The 27362-nt window shown below is 37.7% G+C and overlaps 1 protein-coding gene across 3 annotated transcripts; it reads right to left on the reverse strand.

The window, feature by feature from the left end:
* Nucleotides 1-2978: 2978 nt before the first annotated feature.
* On the reverse strand, nt 2979-26323 carry COPS2 (COP9 signalosome subunit 2). Of its 3 annotated transcripts, none has more exons than XM_082321502.1 (13): nt 26068-26323; nt 16173-16286; nt 15024-15101; nt 14293-14418; nt 12788-12877; nt 12592-12669; nt 11547-11721; nt 10312-10490; nt 10118-10170; nt 8399-8496; nt 6504-6586; nt 5402-5460; nt 2979-4609 (listed from the first exon to the last, which is right to left on the reverse strand). In XM_082321502.1, the coding sequence occupies exons 1-13, from the start codon at nt 26119-26121 to the stop codon at nt 4465-4467; spliced, it is 1332 nt and encodes a 443-aa protein (XP_082177628.1). In that variant the 5' UTR covers nt 26122-26323; the 3' UTR covers nt 2979-4464. The 3 variants fall into 3 exon arrangements, with proteins under 3 accessions (XP_082177628.1, XP_082177629.1, XP_082177627.1); XM_082321503.1 differs by having other exon boundaries at nt 11691-11721; nt 12788-12898; XM_082321501.1 differs by having other exon boundaries at nt 12788-12898.
* Between the last annotated feature and the right edge of the window lie 1039 nt (nt 26324-27362).

Consider the following 27362-nt stretch of genomic DNA (forward strand, 5'->3'; position numbering starts at 1 on the left):
TGGTGTGGAAGTATGAAATAAGGGTTGCTCAGTAACACCCCGCTCCACCCCCGAGGTCTAAGCAGGCTGAGACTGAGCTCCATGGCAGCGCCACCTGAACGGGGGCCACGACAGCACTCGTGGGTTTGGAGGCTGCCACAGTGAGCAAGTGGAAGAGGCAGCAGGAGGGAAGCTGACTCCAAAATGACAGTTTTGGACTGGGACTAAAATCTTAGCATAGTCATAGAGAATGACAAGCACAGAAAGCAAAGTATATCATGGCAACTAAACATTTGTATCTGATGTGGGCAGATGCGACATAGAGCATCCTGCACAGACAGCTCAGGGCAGACGCAACAGGGAACATACTGCAGCCAAAGTGGGAAGGTGAGCTGGGAACTAGTCCACGAATCTGAGAATCACGATTCCGATAGCAACGTGCGATTCCTACCTGGCAGCAGCCAGAGCGAGCCCAGCACTCCCCCTGAGAGGAGCTGCAAAGAGGCAGCAGAGCCAAGCAGGACAGATCCTGCCTTGCAACTCTCTGTCATACGGCCAGGAAGGGATTCACTCTTGCTGTAATGCTTACAGCTATTACATCCAAAATTTAGCGCTAAATATGCAGTTATTATAACGCAGATGCAGTTTGCAATCTACCTTTCCACAGATTTAGAAGCACTTAAGGCAGCGATAATCCTTTCTGTCAATATCTTAATTAACACAACTATGACCAGCTGTAATGTAGGGTTTTACCTAGTTCTCTAATCTGGTTCTCAGACATATTTTTAGCACTTTGAAAATAATAACAGCTAAACTTTTATTTTTGAAGTCAGTATTAATATCTCTATATGGAAATTTAGTTCAAATAACTGCTGTATTTTCAAGAAAGCAAGGGGTACTGTCCAGAGCGATGTCATTTTACTCTTAATCCATACATACATAGTTCCTGCTCAAGTAAATTAATTCACCACCTCTCAAAAAGAAAGTAAATGTGAAAATACAATCTTCAAACACAGACATAATGTTTTACAGCTGACAACTTCTGGGTAATTACAAAAATCACAGTGTTTATTTACAGACTACAATTCAAATAACCTTCGTTGTATTATTCTTCCAGGTGCATTTCAGCTGCCTTGCCTTTTTTCTGTTTTCTTTTTTTTTGTCCAATGTATTTCTAAGCCTATTTAAAATGAAAGGAAAGTGAAATCCTCACTACAGCATGGTTTCAGATCCAATCCATCAGAGAAGGGCTTTGAGATGAGAAAAGAATGCATTCCTCCAAAGTATGTTTGATAATAAAATCTAAAATGCATGCAGACGTAGCACCCACATCCTCCCAGATTTCATTTGCATGATGTTCACTTTTAATGCATAAGCTGCCAGCAACTTAAAAGAGGGTTTATATAGACCCAGCTTAACCACTGTTTTAATCTTACATAAGATTACAACAGTCTTTTGCAAACAGTGTTATAGGTACTAGCTAAGATACCCATTTGTCTTGTACCAACAGCAACAAAAGGTGTATAAAAACATCCAAAAAGTTGTGAAAAGCGTTGTTCTGACAATTAATGACAATTGCAGAAATTTAATGATCGGAACCTAGACTGGAGAATGCAGCGCAGCTGCTTAGCGCTTCTTGAACAACCTGCAGCGCAACAATGTTATTTGAAAAAAAAATTGTTCACCCTCTTCCTTCAACTGCTTGTTCACTTTTCCTGACGAGGTAGAAATGACACCGGAGCCAGACCTACCAGGGACTAAGTGGGCTATAGCAACTATCAGCAATTTCTGCTGCAGTTGTATGGCAACACAGCTCCTCCGTATTTCCCTGCAGATAATTCTCATCTTCCAGGTTAAGAATTATGAGAACTCAGAAAAGGGGTAGAATCCCTTAGGGATTATATAAATCTTCATTATGTGCCTAGAGCACAGACGCTAAGGCACTATATGCATGAGTAAGAACTAAAGTATGCCAAAACACACAACAATTTATTAGAGGTAGACTGACACTTTTTCTGTCTTAAAAGCACATTGCTAGCCCTCCCTGTTGAAACTAAGTCCTTCACTAGTTGGACTAGTCCTACTACAATTAGTCCTTCACAACAAAAAGATGAAACTAGGGGACTAGCTGGAAAGGACAAGATTTACTGCAGCATTCCCATTTCCTTCCTGAAAAATCCAAACATGCCTCGCCAAAAGACATAGTTGGGATGGGAAAGATTACATCAATTACAACAGACAAAGTCAAGAAGACTTTTTTTTTTTTTTTTTGAAGCGATATTAAGTTTACGCACAGTTCTTTTTTGCCTCCTTTGGAAGAGAGTAGTTGTTCCTTCCCACAGCAAGGGTGGCAGAAAATGGCAGAGAAAGGAAACACGCTGAAATAGCTGTCACAGTCCCCTGTCCCCATGGGAAGAAGACCCTTGCAAGACCGGCTATCCAAATTAAAGTTTCTGCACCTCTATAGATGAGGGTCCCAATTACTGTGCAGTACTATTAAGTTCTGTTTCATATCACCAGATCTTACTGGAATTTTCAAAGTAACTATGTTATACATCACAGCACTGTAAGGAAACAAAATACGAACAATGTGCGTTAGTAAATGTTATCTACAGATTTTATGAAGGAAAAACCTTTGCTTAAAAACTAAGTTCAATTTATATTCATATATTACTATTATTTTAAGTAAGTGGATAAATTAGAAACACCTATTGGTATAAATCTGCATCAGTGAAGGAGAAATGCCCACCCAAGATTCAGCATCATGCTACTCACGCAACACATTGTTTTACTCTGTAAACACTAGGGAAAAAAAGTCACTTGCTTTGACGACTGCAGAGCAAAACAATTTTCTAAGGGATATAACTATCCTTCAGATAAAAGTTAGTTTTATCCTACTTAATTATACACTGTTACCAATTTAAATCCTGTCCTAGAACATTGAGTTTACCACGCTGTCTTGCATGTATGTGATGGACATGTGTCATTTATTAGGCTTTTTTCATGATTTTTGGGGCGGTGTTAATTGCTCTACATACATATTTTTCCTTCTACTATAACAATGACTGTGTGCGGCACTGCTTTGTGCACCATTACACCATACTCTCAGGTTTAAAATGGAGTACTTGCAGTTATGGAAGAAGTGGCCTTACAAAATTTCTTCTACATTTCTGAGACCTGCAAGAGAATTTTTCTGTCAGCTCCAGACAAGCTGCTACAGGAAGAAAAGTTGCTGGTCAACACTGCAGCTCTATATTTTAAATGGATGTGATGATCCCAAAATCTTAAGACATGAAAAGCATGTGCCAACTATGTGGTAGGACTTCAGGACTTGAATAGAAGCTCTGAAGGGACTACAATACAATCAAACATTTGGGACAGAACAGATTCCATTATTACTGAGGTCACTGTACTTGGTCCCTACTCTGTACACACAGTGTCTTTTTATATACACTGAATTTGGTCAAAAAGACCACAGATTAGGCAGGGAGATAACAATCAGGGTCTGCATTTCTGTTCCCAGGGTGCTGCTTGGCAAACCTGTATTCTTGAAGAACCAAAATAAAAAATGAGCATATTCCTGAGAAATGCCAAATACCCACCAACATCAACTAGACTGTACTGATAACAGTTTGGTATCTTGCAAGAGAAAAGTCAGTTAGCAAGACTGCTAAATATCAGCTGTTAAACTCTTCAGTATTTACGTTTAACTGGGGGGGGGAAGAAAAATCAACAGCACACATACCAAGGTTTAGACTTAAAATTTCCATATTGTCCTTCATAAGTGAGGTGAGGATGAAGTAATACCTATTTTCTTTTAAAAATAGCAAAAGTAAAAATCAAGTATAATGAAAGCACATCAAGAAACAAACTGTACAATTTCTGAACTGCACTGTTTATTTTGCTGCTTGAAACCTAAGTGACAGTATGCCACTATAATTATGGGGTTTCTTCTAAACCTTTACTACACTGCAGGTACAGAAATATACGGACACATTTTTGGAGAATTGACATTTTGCAAAATGCAGCAAACATTTCAATTTATACATGAGAAAAGGAAGTGTTCAAAAGGGTATGCATTTCAAGTTATTGCAGGTTATTTTTGTGAGAGAATTTCTGCACGTAAAACATGTTTAAATTTAACCAACAGTAACGTGTCAGTGTATTTAAAATCACGACAAAAATCTTCTCTCTGGTCATTAATTGCCCTTTGACAAATTACTAGGATGTTGTATGTTTAGGGCAAGATGTCAATACAGCATAAATCCCGTGGCATTTTGGTTTTCTTCTGGAGATTAAAGCTGTTTTTTTCTTGGGATAAATGCAGCAGCAAAACACAAACCAGCTGATCAAAAAAGCACTTCTGCCATAACTCCAATAATTTCAGGGCACACCAACCGACAGTAGTTTTGCCATTCCCAGTTCTTTTAAGGTTTACATCACTGCACTGTTGCCTTAAGTACGTTTGTAAAAGCTTGTTTTCTGTTAGGCCAGCTTGCTGACTACAGCCTGGTTGAGAGAATTTAGTTGGTTGGTCCATTTATCTAATGCAGTATACCGTGCACCACCTCTCTTCTGATGATCCAGTTCTAGGAGCTGGTTGACTTGATCAATTCGGCCATGTATAGTGCTAGAAGTAAATAAATAAATAACTATAAATCAGTAATGCACATGGAAATACGAGCTAACAATAAATCAGAGGAAAAATAAGAGGTCGTTTTATACAAGAGAGACACCAAGACCATTTCAGAATTCAGCACTTTTATAATATATTGTCCTGGGTAGTACTGCCTATTTAGTGGTCACCACGACTGGAAATCAAGTGAACTAATTCATTGGGCAATGCATGTATTATCTCCCTAGCTATAACCCACATATAAAGTCTGAAGCAATATGAGGTAAACAGTTCTTGAAAGGCAAGGAATCATGAAATATGGAGATTTATGTAAAAAGAAATTAAAATATAAATCCATGTATGGATTCTATCTTCCTAGTAGATATAACAAGTTATCCTCCAAAAAAAATTTTACAAATTGTAGTTAAGTTTTTCCAGTCAAAGAGAGCAGATTACTAACTTGTCAACTTGAAAATGTACTCAAAAATATACATGGGTATAAGCAGCAATTACGAAGAATAATAATTTTCATAATTTCATAATAATTCAAGTAATTTATTACGTAATTAAAAATGAAAGTAAAAACATGCCACTCAATCTCTCTCTATAATTTTCTTGGCTCACATCTTACAAATATACTTTACTGCTCATAAGCCAAGCGAATCCAAACAAAGTCAACATCATTACCTTTCAGTTCTAGAATCAACCGGTATTGTCACAATGCGCAAATATATTGTTTTGTTGCTTCTTGTATGCCTTGATCATTTAAAGTAATTAAAGATCAATAATAAAGAATAAAGTACATACTTATCCAATATGCACTGCACAAGCAAGCTTTCCACATCAGCTACATCTATGTTTAACTCCTACAAGAAAAAGAAAACTCATTATGCTGCTACTCTGTTTTGCAACATTAAATCCTTCCAATCTTTATTTTCATATACAGAATTTGGTTTCATTTATGTTTCTTACAGTTAAAAAGTATCAATTCAATAATGACCTATCACGCAAAAGAACTCCACCTAAAGTATATATGGCCAATGATCAAGAGATCGGTAACCTCTCAGAAAAGGCTGAAGAGGCTAAAGCAAAATTTTTGGAAGCTCCAGAAAGGAGTTACTTTGACTTACTGGGGAAAAAAAATCCCAAGCCACAGAAAACCCCAGGAAATAAAATAAGACAATAATTATCAGAAAAGAGTGGGTCTGTACTCAAAACCATTTAGAGGGCTAATTGCATCTTGCTCAAGCAAGTTCTACAAATGTTAAGGCTAGCTTAAAAAAAAAAAGCATACAGAGTTCTAAAGAGAATTTAAGCATAAAAAGTAGGCATCTCTAATACTTCATGACATATTTTGAAATGCTGTGAATTTTTGCAAGAAAAATCACAGACTCACAGGAGATGGAAATAGTCATCTACTGTCATTGGGTTTTGATTTTGTTCTTTCCAGATTAGGGAATGAAATCAGTGATTCTAGTACTATAGCTGGTTCATTCTATTACCACAGTCCTGTAACTCTTACAACACAGACATTTGAAGATATCTTTTGAACAAAAGGAATTAAAATTTGGATTTTTTTGTTCGTAAGAGTTACATTCATAATTATATTTTGAATTATACAAATTTCACTTTTTCTGTTTCTCTTCAGAAAAGTGCTTTTCTACACCATGTAGAATATGGCAATTGAATATTTTAGAAGTATATCGTAGTACATATTATAAAAAGCATTTGGACGACACTTGAAATTTACATTTTCGCACTGCAAAGCTGCCAGCAGTGCATCAGTACTACTTTATGGTTTAGATTATATTTTAAATGTTCTATTTCTGGAAGCACTGTATTTATTTAAGAGCTTTTATTGACAATTAATCATTTACTTAAGCAAATGCAAGGCTCCACTGACACATACCTTAGAAATAAAAGGAATATGTATTCTTGTGTAAGGCTTAATTAATTTTATAAGCACTTGTGTTCTGATGTTTCGCAAAAGCTCTGTAAGAGAAGAAAAAATAAATACTGTAAAAACAACTGTACTGAAATAAAGATGCAGTACAGCTTCATATAGGAAGATATCCTAAATTCCATGATCTTTTAAGGTAGTAGCTCAGCGAGGTGAGGAAGCACAGCAAAATAAAGGGACTGTCTTTTTCCAGGGACCCAAGCAATATGTAACTCTGAAGATGGACAGATAGAGTTGAAAACTGCTTAAACATGGAGCAACGTATTCCCTGGTGAAAAATCAAATTATTCAAACTAACTGGATAAATCATACAGATTATTGCACGGTATGTCTGCCCCCCTAATTTATGGCTAGAATGCTTGCCTTGTACAAAAGTGAAAAGAGGTATTCTTAGGGCTCTGAAACTTAAGTCTGCGTGCATTTAACTTCATGGGGAATACTCACATTTTAAGTTAAAAGTTCAGGGCCTAATGGTATAATTACAATGAGGAACTGAAGAAGTAGTATAAAACAAAGTCTGCATGAAGTGGCTGATTTTTCTTAGATAAGATAGTGCAGCCATTGTTTTAGAAATTTTTACATTACTACAGAAAATTTGGATAAAATGAAAGCATAAATTACAATTGTAAATTAACAGAAAAAGAGCTAGATCCATTTTTACCTAACTAGTTACACAAGGACTGTTTATATAATGAAAAACAATACTGAAGACCAGATTATGTATCTCAATAAAACTAAGGAGATTAAAACAACGAGGCAAGGTATGTAACCATTATAACGACAAACACACATTCTGTATCACTACAGAGTGAAAAAAGATGAGAATGTCTTCTTTTCCCCTGGATATCACTAGCAGACTCTTATCATATAAGGGGTGAAACTCAAATTCTCTTCAATCCTTTGATTCAACTGTCCTCCTTCTCCTGCTTTCCAGTTCTGTCATACTTTCTTCCTTAAGCATCCATCTCTCTAATCTTAGAGACTACAAGACTTTGAAGCTTACCAGTAGTCGACATGTAACAGCAGTAGAGGGGTTATATTTAGTTTCCCTTGCTGTTTGCCATGTTCTCTTTTACAAACAAGAAGTGTAAGAAAACCAGGTCTCTGGATTTAACTCTTTTCTTTCATGCAACTATCCAGCTAAATGATCTTGCAATGCCACAGTAAGCCCTACTCTTGATGAAAACGGTACTTATCTGAAAAACTGGACACTATATTCAAGTGAAGAGAGTTTTAAATTCTCAGATACATGACAAATGCAGGGGGTAACTTTATTTTGTCATGTTAATGGAACGGATGGGCGTGTGTTAGCGTGCTCCCCTGTTTTATTAAGTATAGGTACTATAAATCCAAATGTTTTCAACATATACACTAGCATTATGTATTTTGTTACATATTTTACTACTACACATTTATTAACACAACCCTTGTTACATTGTCTACAGATTTTGTCTTTAATCTGAAGCACAAAATTAACCTTATAAACTCAGCAAACATCTAACTGTTGAGACTGACAAAAACAACCTTTACAAGGAAGGGTTGCCCTCATTTAATCCTTCCAATGGAAAAAATATTCAGTGCTTAACGCCACTGTAGATATAGACTATCCACTCTTGCTAGAACTTTCTTCATCATTCCTGCAATTCTTTGCAGTCATTCTACAAGCCTGGATGCATGTTGGCCATGACCAACTTCTAAAGAACTTGGAAACAGTAAGGGAATCGTCCACAAGTAATGACAAAAGAACTCTCATTCTGCCAAGAAGAAAAATAAACCGGGGGGAGGGGGAGAAGGAGCTTACCAAGTAGTGAAACAAAATGGATTAAGATAGCCTGCAAAAATACCTTCAATGTGCTCCCTTATGAAGGGATCGTCCATGATGTTGCTGTGATTTGTTTTCAGAATTTTCTCAAATTCAGTGATGTCGTTATTCTGATAGGCACTTCAGAAAAAACACGAGACAGAATTATTATTTTTAAAAGTTAAACAGACTCATAAGACTTTGTTCTACATCGTCTAAAAAAAACTGTATTAAGTGTTGGTGGCAAATAATTCTGTTCAGAACCTTTATAAGGAAAAACTGTTTCAAGGTGAGATGCAACAGAAATTACCTTTCTCCTATGTCAATTTTAGTAGCATTTACAAAAGTTTAGTATGAACATTTAGTTATTCCGCAAGTGCACTCTAGTTTCAAAACTTCTGTACTTTAAGAAGTTATTCTTTAAAAAAGCCTAGACCCTAAAAATAGCCTATTTTGAAAAGTATGGTTACTTGAACTTTATATGTGACTATATCACATGAAACCAGTACATTTTATTTCATAATTAAAAGGAATTTCCGTTAAGTATATTTTACTGTTTATTCCAGAAGTCTCTTTTTACTGTATGTAAAACATTCAAGTTCCCAATGTAGAGTATAGGAAGAATTAAACACATGATTGTAATCTTTGGAATTGATTTTATCTTCTGCATATTTCTTATCTACACTGCTTTAATTGCATTATTAATTTTAAAGCAGCAGTTATACTCAAATGTCAAGATAAAAGATATAAATTAGGGATATAAATTAGGAATACGAATAAAATCAGATTGGGTAAGGCCATCTGGAGTTCCTTCTGCCTCAAATTCACATCAAACTATGAGAGTGAAGTAGAAAAGACATGTCTAAAGTGGAATTATTGGAAATAGTCCCTTAATAAACTGCCAAATCATTTATTCATCATTATGTCAATAATGGATGAACATCCTAATTTTCAGAAACAATTTCTATGCATACAAGGGTGCAGCACCATAGCAGTATCAGAGCAAGGTTTGTGCCAACATGAGATCAACTGCGTATTTTGAAATGTGAGCAGGCATTACTTCTTATGTCATGAAAAAGTGGGAAAAGTTTTCTTATGCATTGTTAAAAATTTTTTTACTTGATAAAGCAAAGGCAGGATAGAGTGGATGGAACAGGTTAGCTTCACATCACAGTACACAAAAACTGCCTCCGTTCAATTTATTTTGCCTGATGATCGTAATACCCTAAAAGTTCTCACATCATAGAGGTAATGAAGCATTCTTTTGATTCTCATATATGTTTGAAGGACAGGGGAGATCACTTGAGAGTTCAGTTTCATATTCCTAAATTATGAAACTCCTTTAGTAATCATGACATAGCCATACATCCAATTATTCTATTGGCTTTGGTATGAGATGTCAATCATCTCAGTTTCTCATATATAATCGGCCAAACGCTAAAGACCAGTTGCAGTACAAGGTGGGACAACTTTATTTAAGGGAAGAAATGAGGTTTTTGCCACTGCATAAGAAATTCACCATAGCAGAAGACAACAGCATGTTTCTGTACCCCTATGTGGTACCATATAAATACTTTGGTATGTCATAGTAAATAAAAGTTTCTTAAGAAAAGCAAACAGTCTACAAATATTTTCCCAATATTTATGAAATAACTGTGTTAGCTGTGCAGAGAAAAGCCACCTCTAAAAATATTCCATTTGTGGTTTGGACATGACATCTTTTTATTTTTTGTTCTCTTCTCCAGAAGAATTAAGATCTTACCTTACTAAATTTGTCATTGCTAGAATCTCTGGATCATTTTTGTATGGTTTAGCCTACACAGAACAGAAAACACAATATGCATGTTTAGATTTTAAGTATTTTTTTCTCCATTTTCATCTTTTGGGTAATTTCCCTATCGATTCAGAAATGGGGGAGGAGGGAAGGAAAAAGAAAAAAGAAAAAAAAGAAAATACCTCCTGAGAGTCAAATGGATTTATTCCAGATTTCATGAGCATGTTTGCTAAGACCAAGTATTTTAAGCAAGTAGTTCTTCTGGGGCTCCCTGATTCATCATAATTCTTGAATGCTTCAAAAAAATCAGTATGTGCCTTTTCAAACTCTCCTTCTCTTAAGTGCATTTTGCCTCCACATTCTGAAAAGAAAACACAGATGAAGAGAAAAGGAACACTGCGTGCTTGTTGCTGACTACAATAATTGTACTCAGAAGTTCCATGCTATTTCTACATAGATGACTGAAATATTTTCAGGAGTCTTTTCATTCTCAGAAATCGCTAGGAAAAAAAAGCATTAGGGCCTTCACATACAGCATTGCCATTTGAATAAACCCATTCCAAAGAAGAAAAAAAAAGCCCAACCCACACCATAAATCTAAAAGAACACTAACCCTCACAGCCAATAATTATTTAGCCTTAAGTTAAAATACTGTAAAAGCTATAATGGAATTTATCTCCATTTCAAAGGCAATGGACTTCCTATATTTACGGAATTTTCCCAATCTGTTGAGCAAAACCACACAGAAAAATCAAGAAATACTCTATTTCTCCCTTTATTTCTGACATACCCACTGCTGCCTGATTGTCTGTGCAAATGCCTACACCAGAGGGAAGGCACAACAATATTCTGGAGAAAGTTTTTTTGCAAGGCACATGGCGTGTTTCCACTATAATTCATCATTACGGATAATAAATAATATTTTCAAACACATCTTAAAGCCCTTCAGTTCCTGATGAATTTTAGTGAGGTGAGACATCAAGCACAAATTTACAGAAAAGGATTGCAGAAATAGCAGTCCCTTCCGCTAGCAGTCCTGCCAAGCCTTTGTTTTTATCCTTTGCAAATGCCTTTGCATTTATCCTTTGTTGCCTGCCATGGCGACAAACAGATCGAGTCTTCCTCTTGTTCTTCTATTGCTTCTCTCCTACAGTATATATAGCCAACTGTCCTGCCCTTCTGACCAGTGCATCTGGTACTTAGGTACCAGAACAGCAGAGCTGAAGTCCTACAGGAGGCAAACATTAAATGATGAGACTGTAGCCACTGCATTTGAAGTCCTTTATTCACATATGGTTTGTCTGCCTCTGAATCTACAGGATCCTCTGGCTGCAACTGGAAAAAACATTAATTATCAGATTTTCATAAAACTAATCTTTGCATCAGAAGTTAAATGAAAAATTCAAGATTAACTTGCCTCTGATAACTCCCATGATCAGTGGATGAGGAATGGCTGACTTGATGTGCAATGACTGTTCATATAGTGCTTTAAGTTTTTTGTTATTTTTCTGTGCTGTATACATTTGAATTTCCAAAGCATAGATTTCCAATAGTTGAGTACCTTTTTTTAGATCATCTTCCCCATCATCAGTCTAGGACAGATTAAGTAATAAATACTGTGAAATTTTAAGAGAACAGTGATTTCAGTTTATACTAGTAAAAAACTGATGACCAACTACTCTCAGTGATTTTCTGTCAGAAATAAGGATATTCCTAAAACTTTAAAATTTTGATACAACTGTTAACACAAAACATAATACTAAAAGGACTTATCACAGGCCAAGTTTTGAAGGCCTTTATTTAAAAAGTCAGTATTTTTGTTTAATTGTTTTCCTTTTAACAACTTTCAGAACTTTGCCCTTTATTCTTTTCCACTTTCCTTAAACCACACTCTCAGTACATAAATGCAATGACTGACAAACATACACATATATGTAGATAATACATACGACTCTGCTGCTGCCTATAACAGAACCATTTCCTAGATATTTGTAACCCATTTTCCATGCTGGAGAAAGAAAAGGGGACACAAACAAGCACGGCAGGCTGCATGGCTAATTTTTTTTTTTCCCCTTCCAAATGGAAAAGTAGCAGCTGTACTTTCAGTTTTGAGTACAACTCACTGGGAATCTTCACTATATTTTAAAATAAATGTCTATGCATTGCAGATTATTCATATGTGCTTCTCATCCTTGCACCTGACTAAAAGGAAACTTAATCGTCAGTTGTGAATAATTTTTTTAAAAATCATCTTTAAGCAAGGAATAAAACACTTATCCTTTTTTGTTCACGTTATCAAATGGATAACAAATTAAAGCAGGCACAGTATTTCTTCCCTCTGTACTGAAGCTCAGCAACATGTCTCAAAGGCCAACAACAGATGTAAAACAAAAACAAACACCAAAGCCCCCAAAAAATCAATGTTGTTTACTAAGCTACAGTGATTTAGAATATGAAGGTACCTGGCATGACTGGTGCAGCTGACGCAAAATCTTTTGTAACTTTCCATATTCTTCTCGTTCTAAATATAATTTGCCAAGCTGTAATGAAAAAAAAGTTGAAGTACTAAGATCTATTAAGATTTCACAATTATTGTTTATAAGAGTTAGCTGAAGGTGTCACAAACAAAAGCAAAAACCAGTAAGTTATATATTTTACCTTTGTGTTTGTCTTAAACCACAATCTATCATTCTTAGCATCTTTCAGAGCTTCAAGTGTTGTTTCATAGAATTCCTGAAGCAAATCCATCTGACATAAAAAATCAGAATTCTATAATTGTAAACAGCAAATTTGTACCTGTTAATAAAGTCAATCTGAACAAACTAAAAGTGCATGCTTGAACTTCAAAATAAGAAAGGTATCTGCATCTTACTGAATGTCTGCCTTTAAATTGTAAAGAGCTTCTACAGTAACAAAACTAAGTACACTTGCTTTTCTTATATGAAATAGATATAATTAAAAAGTATTCACATTTTAAGATTTACAACCATCTATCGTGCTAGTGAAAAATGAAAGCCACGTTATACAAGCCCATCTTACATAACCAAGTAATAAAATTCTTATGTTGTGTAAGAAAAGACAAACACTAACAGGCAACATTGCTCCTACTTAAACAAAGAAAAACAAAAATAATTTACTTATCAAAAAGAAAATATGATTTACAAAGAGAGCAAAATGGTCAAAGGAAAAGATGCTTTCTCCTTTCTATACTATCAATGCTGCATGAAAGAAAGCTCTTGAGCACATCTAACCGTTTCTTTGCATAAAACCCAAAAATACAACATCCAAAATGGAAATCAAAAGTGCTGAGTGTGACCTTTAACAAAGGTTCTACAAAGAATGTATTAGTACTGTTTATGGCCATTGTTCTTTTGGGGATAACCTATCTGTGGCTATACATCAAGTTAAGAGTTCCAGACTGTCCCTTCAGGTCTGGCTCCAACTACATTTACACCAAACACACTGACCCCTGCCAACAAGGTATAGTCTAAGACAATCCTTTAGACCTTAAGAGTAAATCATCATTCAACTATTGAACTTCCATTTCCTATGAGTGGCAGGACAGGAAGGATTGTGATAATGACAGAGGAGTCATCACTAAAGACCAGTGATCCTCCATATGCAGGTGCTACTCCCAGGCAGCCAGTCAGGGGAGCTTTCTACTCTCTGTAAAGCTTCCACAACGACACAAAAGAAAAGGAGCTGGGCTGTGTATCTATGAACACGTACCTAGCTTGCACAGTACACTCAAAGACAGGCAGTATGTAACATCAACACTTCACTGCAAAGTTTTTCAAAGATTCCCCACTCCGCACAAAGTAAAAAAAAAAAAAGTATTGTTTAATTACAAATTATAGTGGAGAAGGCACTTACAGTGTGTAGCTACTATGCTAAAAAAAAAAAAAAAGTATTTACTTTACTTTTAGCATAGAAATCCCAGGTAAATATTGCCAAAAAAAGACAAATTTATGAAAAGTTACATGTGTTGATAGAATCCATTAGATGTGGGAAATATATTTTAACATACGACAACAAATTAATACTGCAAATGTTCTCTGTTAAGATCAAAAAACCCAAAACCAACAGACTACCATACGCAAAAAAGTCCATAGTTAAAAATGCAAAAAGGAAAACTATGAAGATGAAAGAACTGATGATCTAACCTGCTTGGAAGTAGAGATATAATCAAGAATAGAATTAATGGATTTTTCAGAGTAATTCCTTGTAACTGCGCTCCGGATGTAGGTCAATAGCTGTTTATATCTGTTCATCATTTCAGGAAAGTTAGTCTGAAAGAAAAACAAAATTACATTATATTTTTTGTTTTAATGATGAAAAACTGAGTTATATCTTGCAAATACACATACAGAAAAGAAAGCATAAGAGAAAGACTATGCAGTAGTGGTTGCTATTAGGAACTTTTATATCAGCACTCTATTAATAAGCAGCAGAATCAGGAATAATTTCAGCAAGACTGCAGGGAATAGACATTTAAAATATTTATCTTAACGAAGAAAACAGAGTTGGCTATATAACAATTTGGAATGGTTGTATATGTAGCATATACATTTTTCACTGATTTGTTCTGGTGAAGTACACACATGTATCAACACTTCCGGATTCAATGGTACGATACCTCAGGACAGTGAGGACTGAGCCTCAAACTTTCAGAGAGTACCAGCTGACCATAGCAGCTCTTTTGCATCCGTTTTGCCTTAGACTTGCAACCACCACATAATTTCCCTGCCATGTCTGTAGTAGCCATTAAAAACCGCAAAAGACAAGTTCTGGCAGATTTAGTTGTCATAGCCATAAATTAGAATAACAACTTAAGATCTCTGGATCAAATACATATTTATGACATTTACTCTCAAGTGATAGCTGTAATTCCTACCAATTTAAAGTTTATTTTAATCATCTGTTTCAGAGCTTTGAATCCCCATTCTCCTTTTTCACCTTCGAGCTCCAAAACCTGAAATAGAAGAATTTTTTTAAACAATATTTACAAAAGTTCTGTTCAAACTTAAATTGATTTGCATCTTGTTTAAAATGTACGTATTCCATACACGCCTTTTCCCCCCACTTTGTTCCTTACAAAGTAATGTTTCACTCTGCCCTGTTTTTCAATTTTACTCTTCCCTGGTATTATTGAGAAAGTTAGCAAGGGGTATGTATCTTATTATTTTTCACAACTTAGCTGATGTAGGGAGGGTGAATTGTTATTTGTAGATTTTTTTTGTTGTTGTCTAACACCAAACACTAAACTTTAATGCCACTCCATAAATACATGTACACAAAAAAACGTTGTAACACCCGCTGCGAAACTGACTCAACCCACCCCTTGACTAGATTAGTCAAAAATTTACACTTCTGAATTGCTGTAGTTTCTTCACATATCAGAAAGGCTTCTAGAAGGCTTTAATGTAACATAGTTAAGGGAATGTTTCATAAGTAAAAATTTTAGAAAGCTTTAAGTCATGTATATAATACTGTTATACACTGTAAATAGGCCAAGAGACGCAAAAACCTATTTTTTCTTTAAAAAGTTACATCTAACATATTGCTTTCTGGTAGTAGTGTGCAAACATTAAAAATTTAAAACTGACATGAAGGAAAGAAACTCTGTGTCACTTAGTATTTATACATTTAAAGCTTTGGAATCAGATAGCAAACCAAATACAATACATTACATACGACACTGGAGAAAATGCCATTTCATTTTAAAAATCGAATGGGTCTGGCTTTTACAGTTGACACATGAAAACACGCTTAGGACTCTTTAATTATTAGTAAATCCTGATGATTAAAACCTCAGTTCTGCGATAAAATAGGACTATTCCACATCCTATTTATGCTCCCTAAGAATCATCCTGAAAGGCAGTCAGCCAGGAGTCTAAGTTGTCCAATGATAAACTTAGCACATTAGTAAGTTAAAATATAATCAGTACTCTTTAAAATTCCAGAAAATAACTCAAATGGTAAGCAAATATTTTAAAATGTGAATTAGTATAAAAATAAGAGAGAGAATATAAAGACAGAAAACCTTCTGAAAACTGCTTAATGCCGCTTTGGGATCATCTTCCTTCAAAGCTTTGGAATTGTAGTATTGATTCTCCAGATCCACATTTGGTTCAGAATTGCTGTCTTCAGAATATTCCTACATTTTAAAGAGGAAAAGGAAAAAAAAAAAAAAAAAAAAAAAGAGAGAAAAAAAGAAAGGTTCAGAACATGTAATATTCTGCTGAAAATGGACAAAAATATAATAAGACATATTGCTCAAACTGACACGGAATGCTTATATATTAACAGAAAATCTTCAGTTTTAGAGCACGTAACAGGTGTGGACTCTTACGATGATTTCATCTCTCTCCCATTACTAGGCCAGCCTCACCATCCACCAACACTTGCCTGTCAACAGATTTCTTTCTGGACTAATGAACTCATAGCTCTACCAACTTCGCCTTTATGACAAGTACACACTGTATTATTAAAATTCTGCCAATTCTGGTGTTTAAGGACAGATGCCTAATAGCATATGTCATTTCTGTATGGGGGAAGAGAACATGCTGGCCACTAGTCTTCTAAAAGGCACTCTATTACATGACCTTTGCTATCCACAGAAAAGACTCTGGTTGAGCTGCCACACAAGTAATGATTCAGCAATGCGGGATATTAAATGCTTCCATGAATCTCTCTCTAATCTGCCTTTTTATGCCGTAACGATTCATACTTGTCGAAAGAAATTAAAAAAAAGAATAATGATGATCACACCAGCTGCTTCTGTGCTAAGAAGCAGGAGATGATTGAGAAAATGCTAAAGATACTGCCAAAGAGGGTAGGGTGGGGCATAGGCACAATAATTTAATCAAATAATCATGTACACTAGCACCAAACAAATTGAAGAATTTACTTCTACCAATTATTACTTCATTTAAAAAAAAAAAAGTACTCTGAGGCTTTTTCTGATTAAAAAAAACCTAATTATTTTATCTTCTTTTGCTGAAGGACAATGTTGCATGTCTGAATTACAAAACACTAACAAAACTCAAATAATAATTTCATTTGAGGTTCACACGAGTCAAAAATATTTCACACCTCTGCATTTTCAAGCCAGCTTCTCTCAACAGAGCACTTAGCTATTAGGAGATGAACTGTTTAAATCTCAAAATTACTGTCATCAGAGTAACCTTCCCTTGTAACAATACAAACAATGCATAGTCAGGTGCCCTTCTTTAAGTTGGAATTTCTTCTTTTACTGTATTTCTTCATGAGTCACCTTTCTTCTTTCGTTCATTCATATATTGCTAATATTAATGGACTCCTTCAAAACCATGGGAAGGAATGAAAAAGAGATGAGGCAAAAGAGAAGTTTTAAATTAGCTCTCTCTTCCCCACAGTGCAAGCAAATCTTTCAAAGTTTAAGTTTTCTGAAGTTCTAATGGAAAGATTAATTATGGGAGCTCACAGTTGGCCCAGATTTTATTAAACATGGTCCTTGAGATATTTATCCTTCAACCTGCTAAGGTTTCTATTTGTTACATGTAGGCAAGTTGCTCGCGTATGTATTTATTTATCCTCACACAAAGTATTAGTATTTAGTGAGAATCAATGGACTTAAAAGCCTAGTGAATTCCACAAACCTGTTTTCTGAATTCCCAGAAAACTATAAAACTTAATACTGAAAACTGCAAAGAAAACAGGAAGCAAGTATCTTATTTCATTGGGCAGACTTTCATTTTGGTTAGCTTGTTTTCGTAAATTCTTTACCCTATCCATCCAACATTGACGGAGCAGCTATAAGAACATGCACGTGACATCAACAGCTGTAAGCGTATCAGGCACCTTATGAAGATACAGGCTGCCAAAGCTTAAACAACAGAGCATTTAAGATACGTGTAATCAGCTGATGTCTTGTTTATACTAAACTTGAACAATGAGGAATATTTTTGGCAGAAGTATCTATTTGTAAAGATAAAAAGAAAGCAAACTAAATTAATTCCTTTTAGGAAGCAATGTGCTCTGTTAGCCTAAAGCCAGAAACATCTGAATGTTCATCTTAACTCTGGCAGTGATTCTGGATGTTGACTCATGCAGGAAGCCTTTTTTCAGATCATTTTTCTCAATGCTACTTAAATATCCCATAAAGCTATTTTCATAATAATATTAATACCTAATAAAGAGTGTTACGTCTAGAGATCATTTTTTTTCTAATGGAAACGCTTTGAAATGCATCAAAGGTAGTGTTTTATGTCCTCACAGCTATATTCTTCCTTCACTTGATGCCTATTTGCCTCACGTCGAATTTAGGATGTGGGTATGGACTCAAAGGTCTAAGGGAGATAGGGCTTTCCTGCTTCCGGAAAATGTAATGTAAGGTGCTTACTTTAAAAGACATATTTAGGCTTAATGGCTGTGCAGTATGATACAAATGTGAGAACATTCAGCCTTTGCCAAAAGCAAAAGGAAAGAAGGAGGAAAGGAAGAGTGTGAAGCTGTATCCTCAAAGTTCAGACTAAGAAAAAAGATGCATTTCCTTCCTAGGACTGAAAACAGGAAAGTTCTTTTAACCATAAATTCAGATACCAAACACCTAACCTTTCCTCACCTCATTTTTAACACCCCTGCTTCCTGCCTGAACAACTTGCCCAACGGAGCCCTTTTAGGTAGAAGGTTTGTTGCATCGAACAATGCAGTACCCAAATAAAAGTCCACAAAAATTAGGTAGAATATCAGGTTTACAAAAAGGATTTCTACATAACTCTAAAAATCTCTACTATACCATCTAGACCTAATATTCTGCATAGTGAAGAACATTCTTAATTACAACTTCAACAATTCAAAGCACCTGTGTTATATACTTTAGCTCCAGCTGACGTAAAAAAAGTAACAGGCCGAAGAATTTTGATTATTAAGATCTTAAATGGACATCAACGCTATCAGTACAGATGAAAACAACAGATGTCTGACTACGCAGAACTGATCTTTGAAACCCTGCCTGAGAGAATCAAAACAAACAAGTGGGGTTTTTTATTATTATTATTCCTGAAATTAGAAAGCCCTGATACAGCTTTAAAAAATGTAGTTCGAAAAAAGTTAAGACATTATTTAAGCATTGCTCCATTGAAAATCTGCATGTTCTACATGTAGTCAGTTATAAACAATCCAATCCCATCACATCACTTTTTGGGGAAAGAAAAATTACCACACTAGCTCAACTGTAATGGAGATAAAACCTCTGATGTGGCTTTCTCTGCCTGGAACATAGTTCTTTCAAATAATTTTAACAGAAGTTAAATCAGTACCAAGGAACCAATTCAATTTACAAGTCTTTATTACATTATGTATTAAGTTTTCACAAAATTCATTTCATCTAGCAAACAGCTTTAAAACATGAAGCCTCAGCTTCTAAAATGAACACATGCAGAAGACGATTCACCCCAGTCAGCTTTAATCGTCCTTTTTAGGGCATGGATCCTTTTGCAGTTTCTCCAGCAGCAAAGGCAGGTTAAGAGCATCCAGCGCTCCCCGACCCTCCCTGTTCATTTCTGGTCCTAGCATCCCCTTCCCGCTTCACTGCAGCAACTCAACATTTTATGCTGTATGAATCCTTGATGATGTCTCATCCTGCTTGGGCTGCGAGAACAGGCCCAATGATGCTTACACAGATGCAATCCTGAGGCTGGTGGGCTATGGCACAGGAGCAGGTGACCAGGGAGGGTGAGAAAACCAGCTGTGGTTTCAGGAAACTGTAGCAGGAGCCTTAGTCAATGTGGTCTGGAGAGATTATACACAGCTCTGGAAGCATGGCACCTCTCCTCACAGACAGAATAAGGTACATGAACTTGGAGACGGTAACACTGTATCAGTGACATTTAATGGTAGATTTGTGGTATTCTAGCCGATTAAAGTGGCACATTAACCTGGAACAGTTAAACATGTACAAAACTAAAGATACAAGTATTTTGTGAAAACTGCCGTTGTTTAGTTACTAATTTTCTTGTCTCCTCTCTCGCCTAAAGCACTTCCCCAATATCTACGTTGAAAGTGGAGCGATAATCTAGACTTTTGCTTCTCTGTGTATCATTCACTAGCTGCATAGGAACTGAAATCCTACTTTGCAAATCTTTTTTTTTTTTAAAAAAAATGGAAAGTAGCTATACAGAGGATAACTTTCCAGACAAAAGACACAATACAAAGAGTTCTATTTCTGTAGAAATTTATCCTTCAAGGACATTGTTAACAATAGTTATTACTGTCAATTTTCAATTGCTGGTAATTTTACCAAATTTCAACCATTGGGCTGACTCAAACCATTCCTTTTTTATAAAGTGCAATTGTTTCTGAGAATAAGTCTGGTATAAATTTGATTTTACTTCAGCTAACTTTGTTTCATAACCATGGCATCTAGGAGGTCTGCTAACTCTAGGATTTGGAGCGAAGACCTGATATTTTGCAAAAGCACTAGTGATGTGGGTTTTTTCTGGGGGGGTGCTGTCTGTTTGTTTGTTTTTTTAAAAACAACACAAAAATGCGTAAAGGAGGCCAACTGAAAAAAAAAAGGAAAATAACTCCTCAGTATATTAATATATTAGCTTGCCAGCTAAATTTCTTGAACATTTCATCTACAATGAACATGCACCATTTTCACATAGCTCATATGCACTGGCCCCAAAAGTGTCCAACCGAACACCATCCCGACGCTAAGTACAACTTTCTTTGCATTTGTTCTTCCTGGACCACTGGCCCCCAGGCACCAGGACAAAAAGCAAGTAACAGTTTCTATGTGCATTTGCCACTGGTATCCAGGCACATGAATATAAAGAAAGCAATCAGTCTGGAATGCAAAAGAGTAAGGGGGGAAAGAAGAGAGACAAACCCTGAAGAGTAAAAACAGGAGTGTGATTTGCGTAAGAAGCCTGCAACCACTCAACCATGCATTGGGAGTCCTGGTTTTCTTTTCCACATTCCAGGTCTCTGCTCTTCAGCTCCTACTCCCTAACTCTGCAAGTCATCTAGCGCCTGATGGCTCACACCGGGGCTGACACCAGGAATAAGCCTGTGAAGCCAGCGATTTGCAGTGGGGTCAGTAAGACCCCACTGACCCAGAAAGACAGTGCTCTGCCTTTGTTTTATTTTATTTTAAGCAGAAGTTGGAAGATGCACAGAAATGAGACAGGAGACTGCAGAAAGAAAAAACTAGTATTATGACATGTAAGGAGTATGGAAAAGAAGTGCCTTTTCTTTCTACCTCTATCACACAGCTCTCCTATAGTTATGCGCATCCTTTCCTAAAAGTCCAGTTTTTAGCATAACTTAGATCTAGTTTACTTCTGTTTAACACCCAACTGCATATCAGATCCTGGGGAGCTCTGTTCTGAACAGAGTGCTAAATAACTCTCTCTCTCTCAAAAAAAAAAACCAAACAACAACAAACAAACCAAAAACCAAAAAACCAAACCAACCAACCAAACAAACAAAAAAAACCACAAAAACCCACCCCAAACAGAACTTATTGACACTTGTCAATGTTCAGACAGAAAGAATTTACTGACTAATTACTCATGCATTTTGCCTCAATACTTCCTTCTGAGACATTATGGTAATGAGAGAAATAAGCCCCAAATATATTAATTCTGTGTTTAAAGATGAGTCTGAAGAGAATGCATAAAATAAAATATCAGGACACACACTGAACCCATATAAAATATGAAACAGTAATTAATTCAGAGAACAGTATATCCCGTGTCCTCTGTGAAGCTCACTGATGTGTGGTTTGGTTTTTTTTTTTTTTTTTTAAAATCACATACTAATGTAATTAAACATAACAAAGAAACAGAAGACGATAAAGTGGATCTGCTTGATTTGGTATTTCCCTAGTTCTAAATCCTTGGTTTTGCAGCATTATCACTTTCTTGTTTGCAATATATATGTATTTTTTAAAATGATGGCAATACTGAAACATAAAGAGGTGGGAAGAGATGACAATACCTGCATGAAATTTCAACTGTATCTATTAAAAATGCATCAATATAAGGTAGGAAAATTTCCCTGTCTACTGATGAGATTGCTTATCAAGTTTGGTAACATATAGAAATTCCTTTTGAAATGGAGTATATTTCTTCCTGTTGGAAAGAAAGAGCAAGCAAACTCACATTTACTAAGCTGCCTTTCTGATAGCTTGAAATAAAAACACTGCCTATTTCCTAATACCAACACAGCCTGAAAAGGGAAAAACCCTCAGAAATCTGAAGGTATGCTCCCCATATTTGAGCCACGCCAACCCTCATGAACCTGTAGCCATCTCACCGGGCTGCAAACTGCTGGCTGTTCATTGGAACTGTATACAGCTCTTCTACTGAAGTCACTGAAAGAATCCAGTGCCATAACATAAAAAGACAGGTTGCTCAGCAAACAGATTTGTCTATCCTTCCCCCAGATTAATTTTAAAGTTGAATTTCAGAACACAATAAGATGCCTCACTAAGAAGAGTGCAGACAAATTCCTTATTTATTTAGAACAAAACAAAACAAAAAAATCAAGTAGATGTATTACAACAACTGCCAATGTGTTGTTATTGTGCCTGGAATAATCAGTTTCTGGAGAAAGGCTGAATTTAGTCTCAAAGTCAATCCTAAACATAGCTTTTTGTCTGAGACTGAAAAAAATTGAATTTACAACCGTCCTTCCCTCTTCCTCCTTATCCATCCTCAAGCTGACACTAGTAAAAAGAACTTGGACTGAAATCTTATAAGGCACCTAACAGCACCAAACTAGAAATTAAAATTAAGTGGTTTTCATAATGACCAGTAAACATTATTCTGGTCATTGAAGCATGAAGTGGAATAATCCATGCTATAATCAAGGCTGTCACTGTACATTACTAGCAAATTGTGAATCTCGGTCCATCCACCCCCAAGTATAAATGAAATTTTTTCCTGATATCAAGACCTCTAACAGATAAAGTTAACTTCTATAGGAGCAGCTGAGGTCATTTACATGTAAAACTTTGACTTTTAACCCAATGAAAAACTAAGCAGAAACAGTCAACTATGATCTGTAAAGTGAGTAGTCTTCAGTTGTTGAACGGTGTAGTAATTACTCTAATTATACAAAAATCCATGATGAAGCTGGGCAAGAGCTGGGCCTTCAGAATATCTGTTCATGTTTCAGTTCAAGTGTGAAATGTGCATACTTAAGGAAATGTAACTGGCTGGTTCTACATAATCAGCAGGTCAAGAGCACATTTAAAGGGGAACAGCCGTAATACCATCTAATAAAAGCTGACAAAATGAAAACTTCTTGGGGTGTCTTCTTTTCACTACTATTTTTATGTTAGTAGCTATCCTGGGAGACCCGAATCTAGTTTCATCATACTGTATTTTGGCAAAATAGCTGTTTCTTCTTTCATTAACTGTTTCTCTAATTTCTGTCTCTCCTCCTATCCCTTAAAAAAAAATATTCACCAACGCTCACATGTGCTCTTTTATTTTTAATTCTGTACTTATCTGAGTATTTTGTCTTGTACCCAATTTTTTTGTTTCAAACTCTTCTGCAGCAGCCTTTACACTGAACTTGAGAACCATGCATCCCCTTATAGTCTTATCTTAATTTAGCTAGATTTATATCAACATGAAAGGAAGAAATCAGGCCCTGTCTTCAGGGCTCTTAACTATTTTCCAAAACAATTTTGCAGAACACTGCAATTACAGTCTCAAGCACATTTGAAAACAACATCCAATCATGATTTGTTAGTCCAAGAATGCTGAAACTAGTCTAGCTGGAATATTTTTTATTCTTGAACTCTGCCGGGTTTTTTTTCCCCTCAGTTATAAATCCAAATTTTAAAAATCTGTTTTATTTAAAGATGCAGCTTAAGTATTATTTCATGCTTTACATGACATGAGTTACATACTGAAAATTAAAAATGAACATGCTCCTAATTATTACAAGCAGTATTTTTAAATATTGGAAAGGTCTGGGCTAGTGGTAATTAATGATGATGAAAATGTTCCAGGAAAAGTAACTACAGTCAGGGGCTGAAATCTGCCACAAGCAAGAAATTTCAGGAAGGTTTTTCCAATGAGAAAGTACCTCAGAAAAAAGAAACACAGGAAAAAGCGTTAGACCAGCCATTAGTTCTTGGTGAAAACTGACATAATGGATTGTGAGCTTAGAGCTGCACTCTTACTCAAATTTACATGTAGACAGCTGCATTTAAAGATTGAAAAATGCAATTCTAATGGCTTGTCTACGTGTCCAGTTCTCATGTTATGGGCATTCAACATGAATTTTGCTGTGTTTAATATTCCTTTGATTGTATCACATGGAAAAATAAACATAGTATTTTAAATCAGGACACAGATTTCAGTCTTAATGAAAATGAATGGAAATTGATTTTGGAACAAACCGGACCAACAAAATATTTTTAATAGTCTTGGTATATTTCCTTCAGAAACCTTGTTTCTAAAAGTTTGTGAATTCGTTCATGGACTGAAGAGGAACACTAACAGTTCTTGGAACACTGACACAAGCAGCTCATAAGGCTAAGATGACAACACATGTCAAACAAACGCTCTTGCGTGAATTTAAAAAACTCAAAACCAAAGCCAGATGCTTTTATTCTATATCCAAAGTCATCCAGCCATTCTGAGCAGCTCATAACAAAAACTGCCCAGAAACTATTTCAAATAAAATCAAACAAGTCTTTTAAGTGAATTCGTAAGTAGCAATGATCATCAAATAATTTGTTAGAAAGCAAGTCTTCCAGAAACAAGTGTCTGGGGTTTTCCAGGGAAATTACAGTACTGTAAATACAGGTTTAGCTGAAATGAATGAAATGCAGACTCTCAAGCCTCAACCATACACAGCTTTTTTAAAAAATGTCTCTGTTCTATAAACTTATGCAAAGTTCTGAAAAGCAAAAAACCAACTGAACAAACCTCAAGATCCAATATAAGACAATGGCAATAGAATTACAACTAATCAGACAACACAGAAAACATTTTGTTTCAAATATGACACCTATTTAGTTTACTAACCTCCCCCAAGATGGTTTTACTCACTGTAAAAAATTTGGTTTTAATAATTTAAAGGAGATTTGTTACATCAAAACAATCCCATTATATTACCAATTTTCCCCTGATAAGTTGGTCTGTTGTTAACTGCAAGAAGCGCTTTTTTAACTGTAAAAGCTTAGAACAAAACCTGATGTCAAAATGTGACTAGACATAACATGAAACCCCCCAAACCTTGCAATTTAAAAAAAAAAAGGGGGGAGGGGGGCAAAAAGCTCACTATGACTACAAAGGCAAAAAGTTAAAAAAGACTACACCCTTGGCGTGTTGCATCAGTAACGGGCTGTGTGGCCATTTCTCCTCACTCCCCTTTCTCTTCCCCCCACTTTTTCCTCAGTTTGACGCTCACGCAAGCCCACGAGTGACAGCGACCCCCGAGGACCTCCCGCAGCCGCGGGTGGGGAGGAGGGCAGACAACTTTACGACTTTACTTCGTGCCCGACGCTTCGGCCGGAGGCCGGAGGAGGGAGGGAGGCAGCGCGCCGGAGCCCTCCCCTCACCCCGACCCCCGCGGAAGGCACACGGTGGCCCAGGCTCGCTGGGCCCGCGGGGGGCCAGCCCGGGGCCTAGCCAACTTCCCGGGGCCGAAGTTGGCCTGTTTTTCCGGGGAGAGGCGGCAGGGCGCCCGGCGGGGCCTGCTCCGAAAGCAGCACCCGCCCCTCGCAGCCGCTGCCCGCTGCACCCCCCCCTCCCCGGGAGGGAAACTCATCCTGTCAGCGCTCCCTCACGGGGCAGCACCCGGCGGGGCTGCGGCGGCGGCGGGCGGCGGACGCGCCGCGCCAGCAGCGGCTGAGGCGGCGCCACCCCGGCGAGGCCCCCTCGCCGCACGGCGCCGCTGACCCCCCGCACCTCCCCGCGCCCTACCAGGTCGTAGTCCTCTTCATCATCGCACATGAAATCATCCTCCATGTCAGACATCTTGGCCGGAGGACGGGCGGGGGGAGGGGAAGGGGGCCGGCGGGGGGAGGAGGCAGCCGGGACAGCCCCTTCTCCCACAACCCCGCGCGGCGCTGCCCAATGTGGCTCCGCTCCGCCCGGAACACGCTGCCGCCCGCTCCCCTCCCGCCCCCGGCCCGGGGCACACGGAGCCCAATCCGCGCTGCACCACCGCCGGCTTCCTCTCCCTGCTAGCAACCGGCCCTAGCAACTGCAGCCGGCGGGCGGGGCCCGCCCTGGCGGCCTGTGGCGGCGGCGCTGCGGCACCGCCGCGCCCCCGGAGGCCGGAGCGGCCTCCCCGCCGGCGCCGCGCCTCGGCGGGGGCGCCGGGCCACGGCTCTGCCGCCGCCCGAGCGGGCCGGAGCCCGGAGCGCGCCGCGGTGGCGCCGGGGCGGGTCGCCGCGTATCCGGGTGTGAGGGCTGCGAGCCCGGCCGCCGTGCGGGGCTGTCAGTCCTGTGACCGTGCGTCGCTCCATGGGAAATTCAAAAAGCCCGGCCGCTCGCTGATGCTGGCGACGTCGCCTGGTCCTCGGCGCAGTTTGTGCGCCTCGCTCAGCGCCGCTGGGCGGTTTACGTGTGCTGCGTCTACCATAAGCAAGCACTACTGTAGCAGCGGTTTTGAAAGGCCTAAACTGTAAAAACCACGGGCCTCGCAAAGCACTCGCTTTTTAAAGATTTTTACACGCTCATTTCTGCTGCCGCCTTCAACTGAGTGAGGCAAGAACCCTGGAGAGGCAAGCTTTGCCTCACCACAGTCTCCACGAGGCCTGTGGTTCTCACAGATTCCTAGATGCATTTGCAGTATTTTTTGGGTCTCCAGATTTTTCTGTTGGTCATTTTATGTTGTTACAGTTTCTGACAGTCTTTTTTCTTCCCCCCCCCCCCCCCATGGCTACTGCTAAGTCTTTTAAAACCCTATTTCTATTCTGTCAACCATACTAAGCAGGAGAAAAAACTTTTACCTCAGAAAGACATGTAAATCCACAATGAAATCTCAATGTTACTATGCTTTTCTCAGTCCAAGCACTTAAAAGCTTCATGAGTTGAATATTAGGGGCTTTAAGAAATACACCAGAATAGACAATAACAATGAGGGAGTGAGCTTGTAAATGCATTTGTAAAGCTCGGTTCCTCAAAGTAACTGCAGCCGTTGATCTTGAGGGGTCAACAGGAGCTGGGAGACTGCTTGTTTGAGGGACGCTGGCAGCACCACGCACCAGAAA

Source organism: Platalea leucorodia (genome assembly GCF_965183815.1).
Source record: "Platalea leucorodia genome assembly, chromosome: 9".
Taxonomy (NCBI): domain Eukaryota; kingdom Metazoa; phylum Chordata; class Aves; order Pelecaniformes; family Threskiornithidae; genus Platalea; species Platalea leucorodia.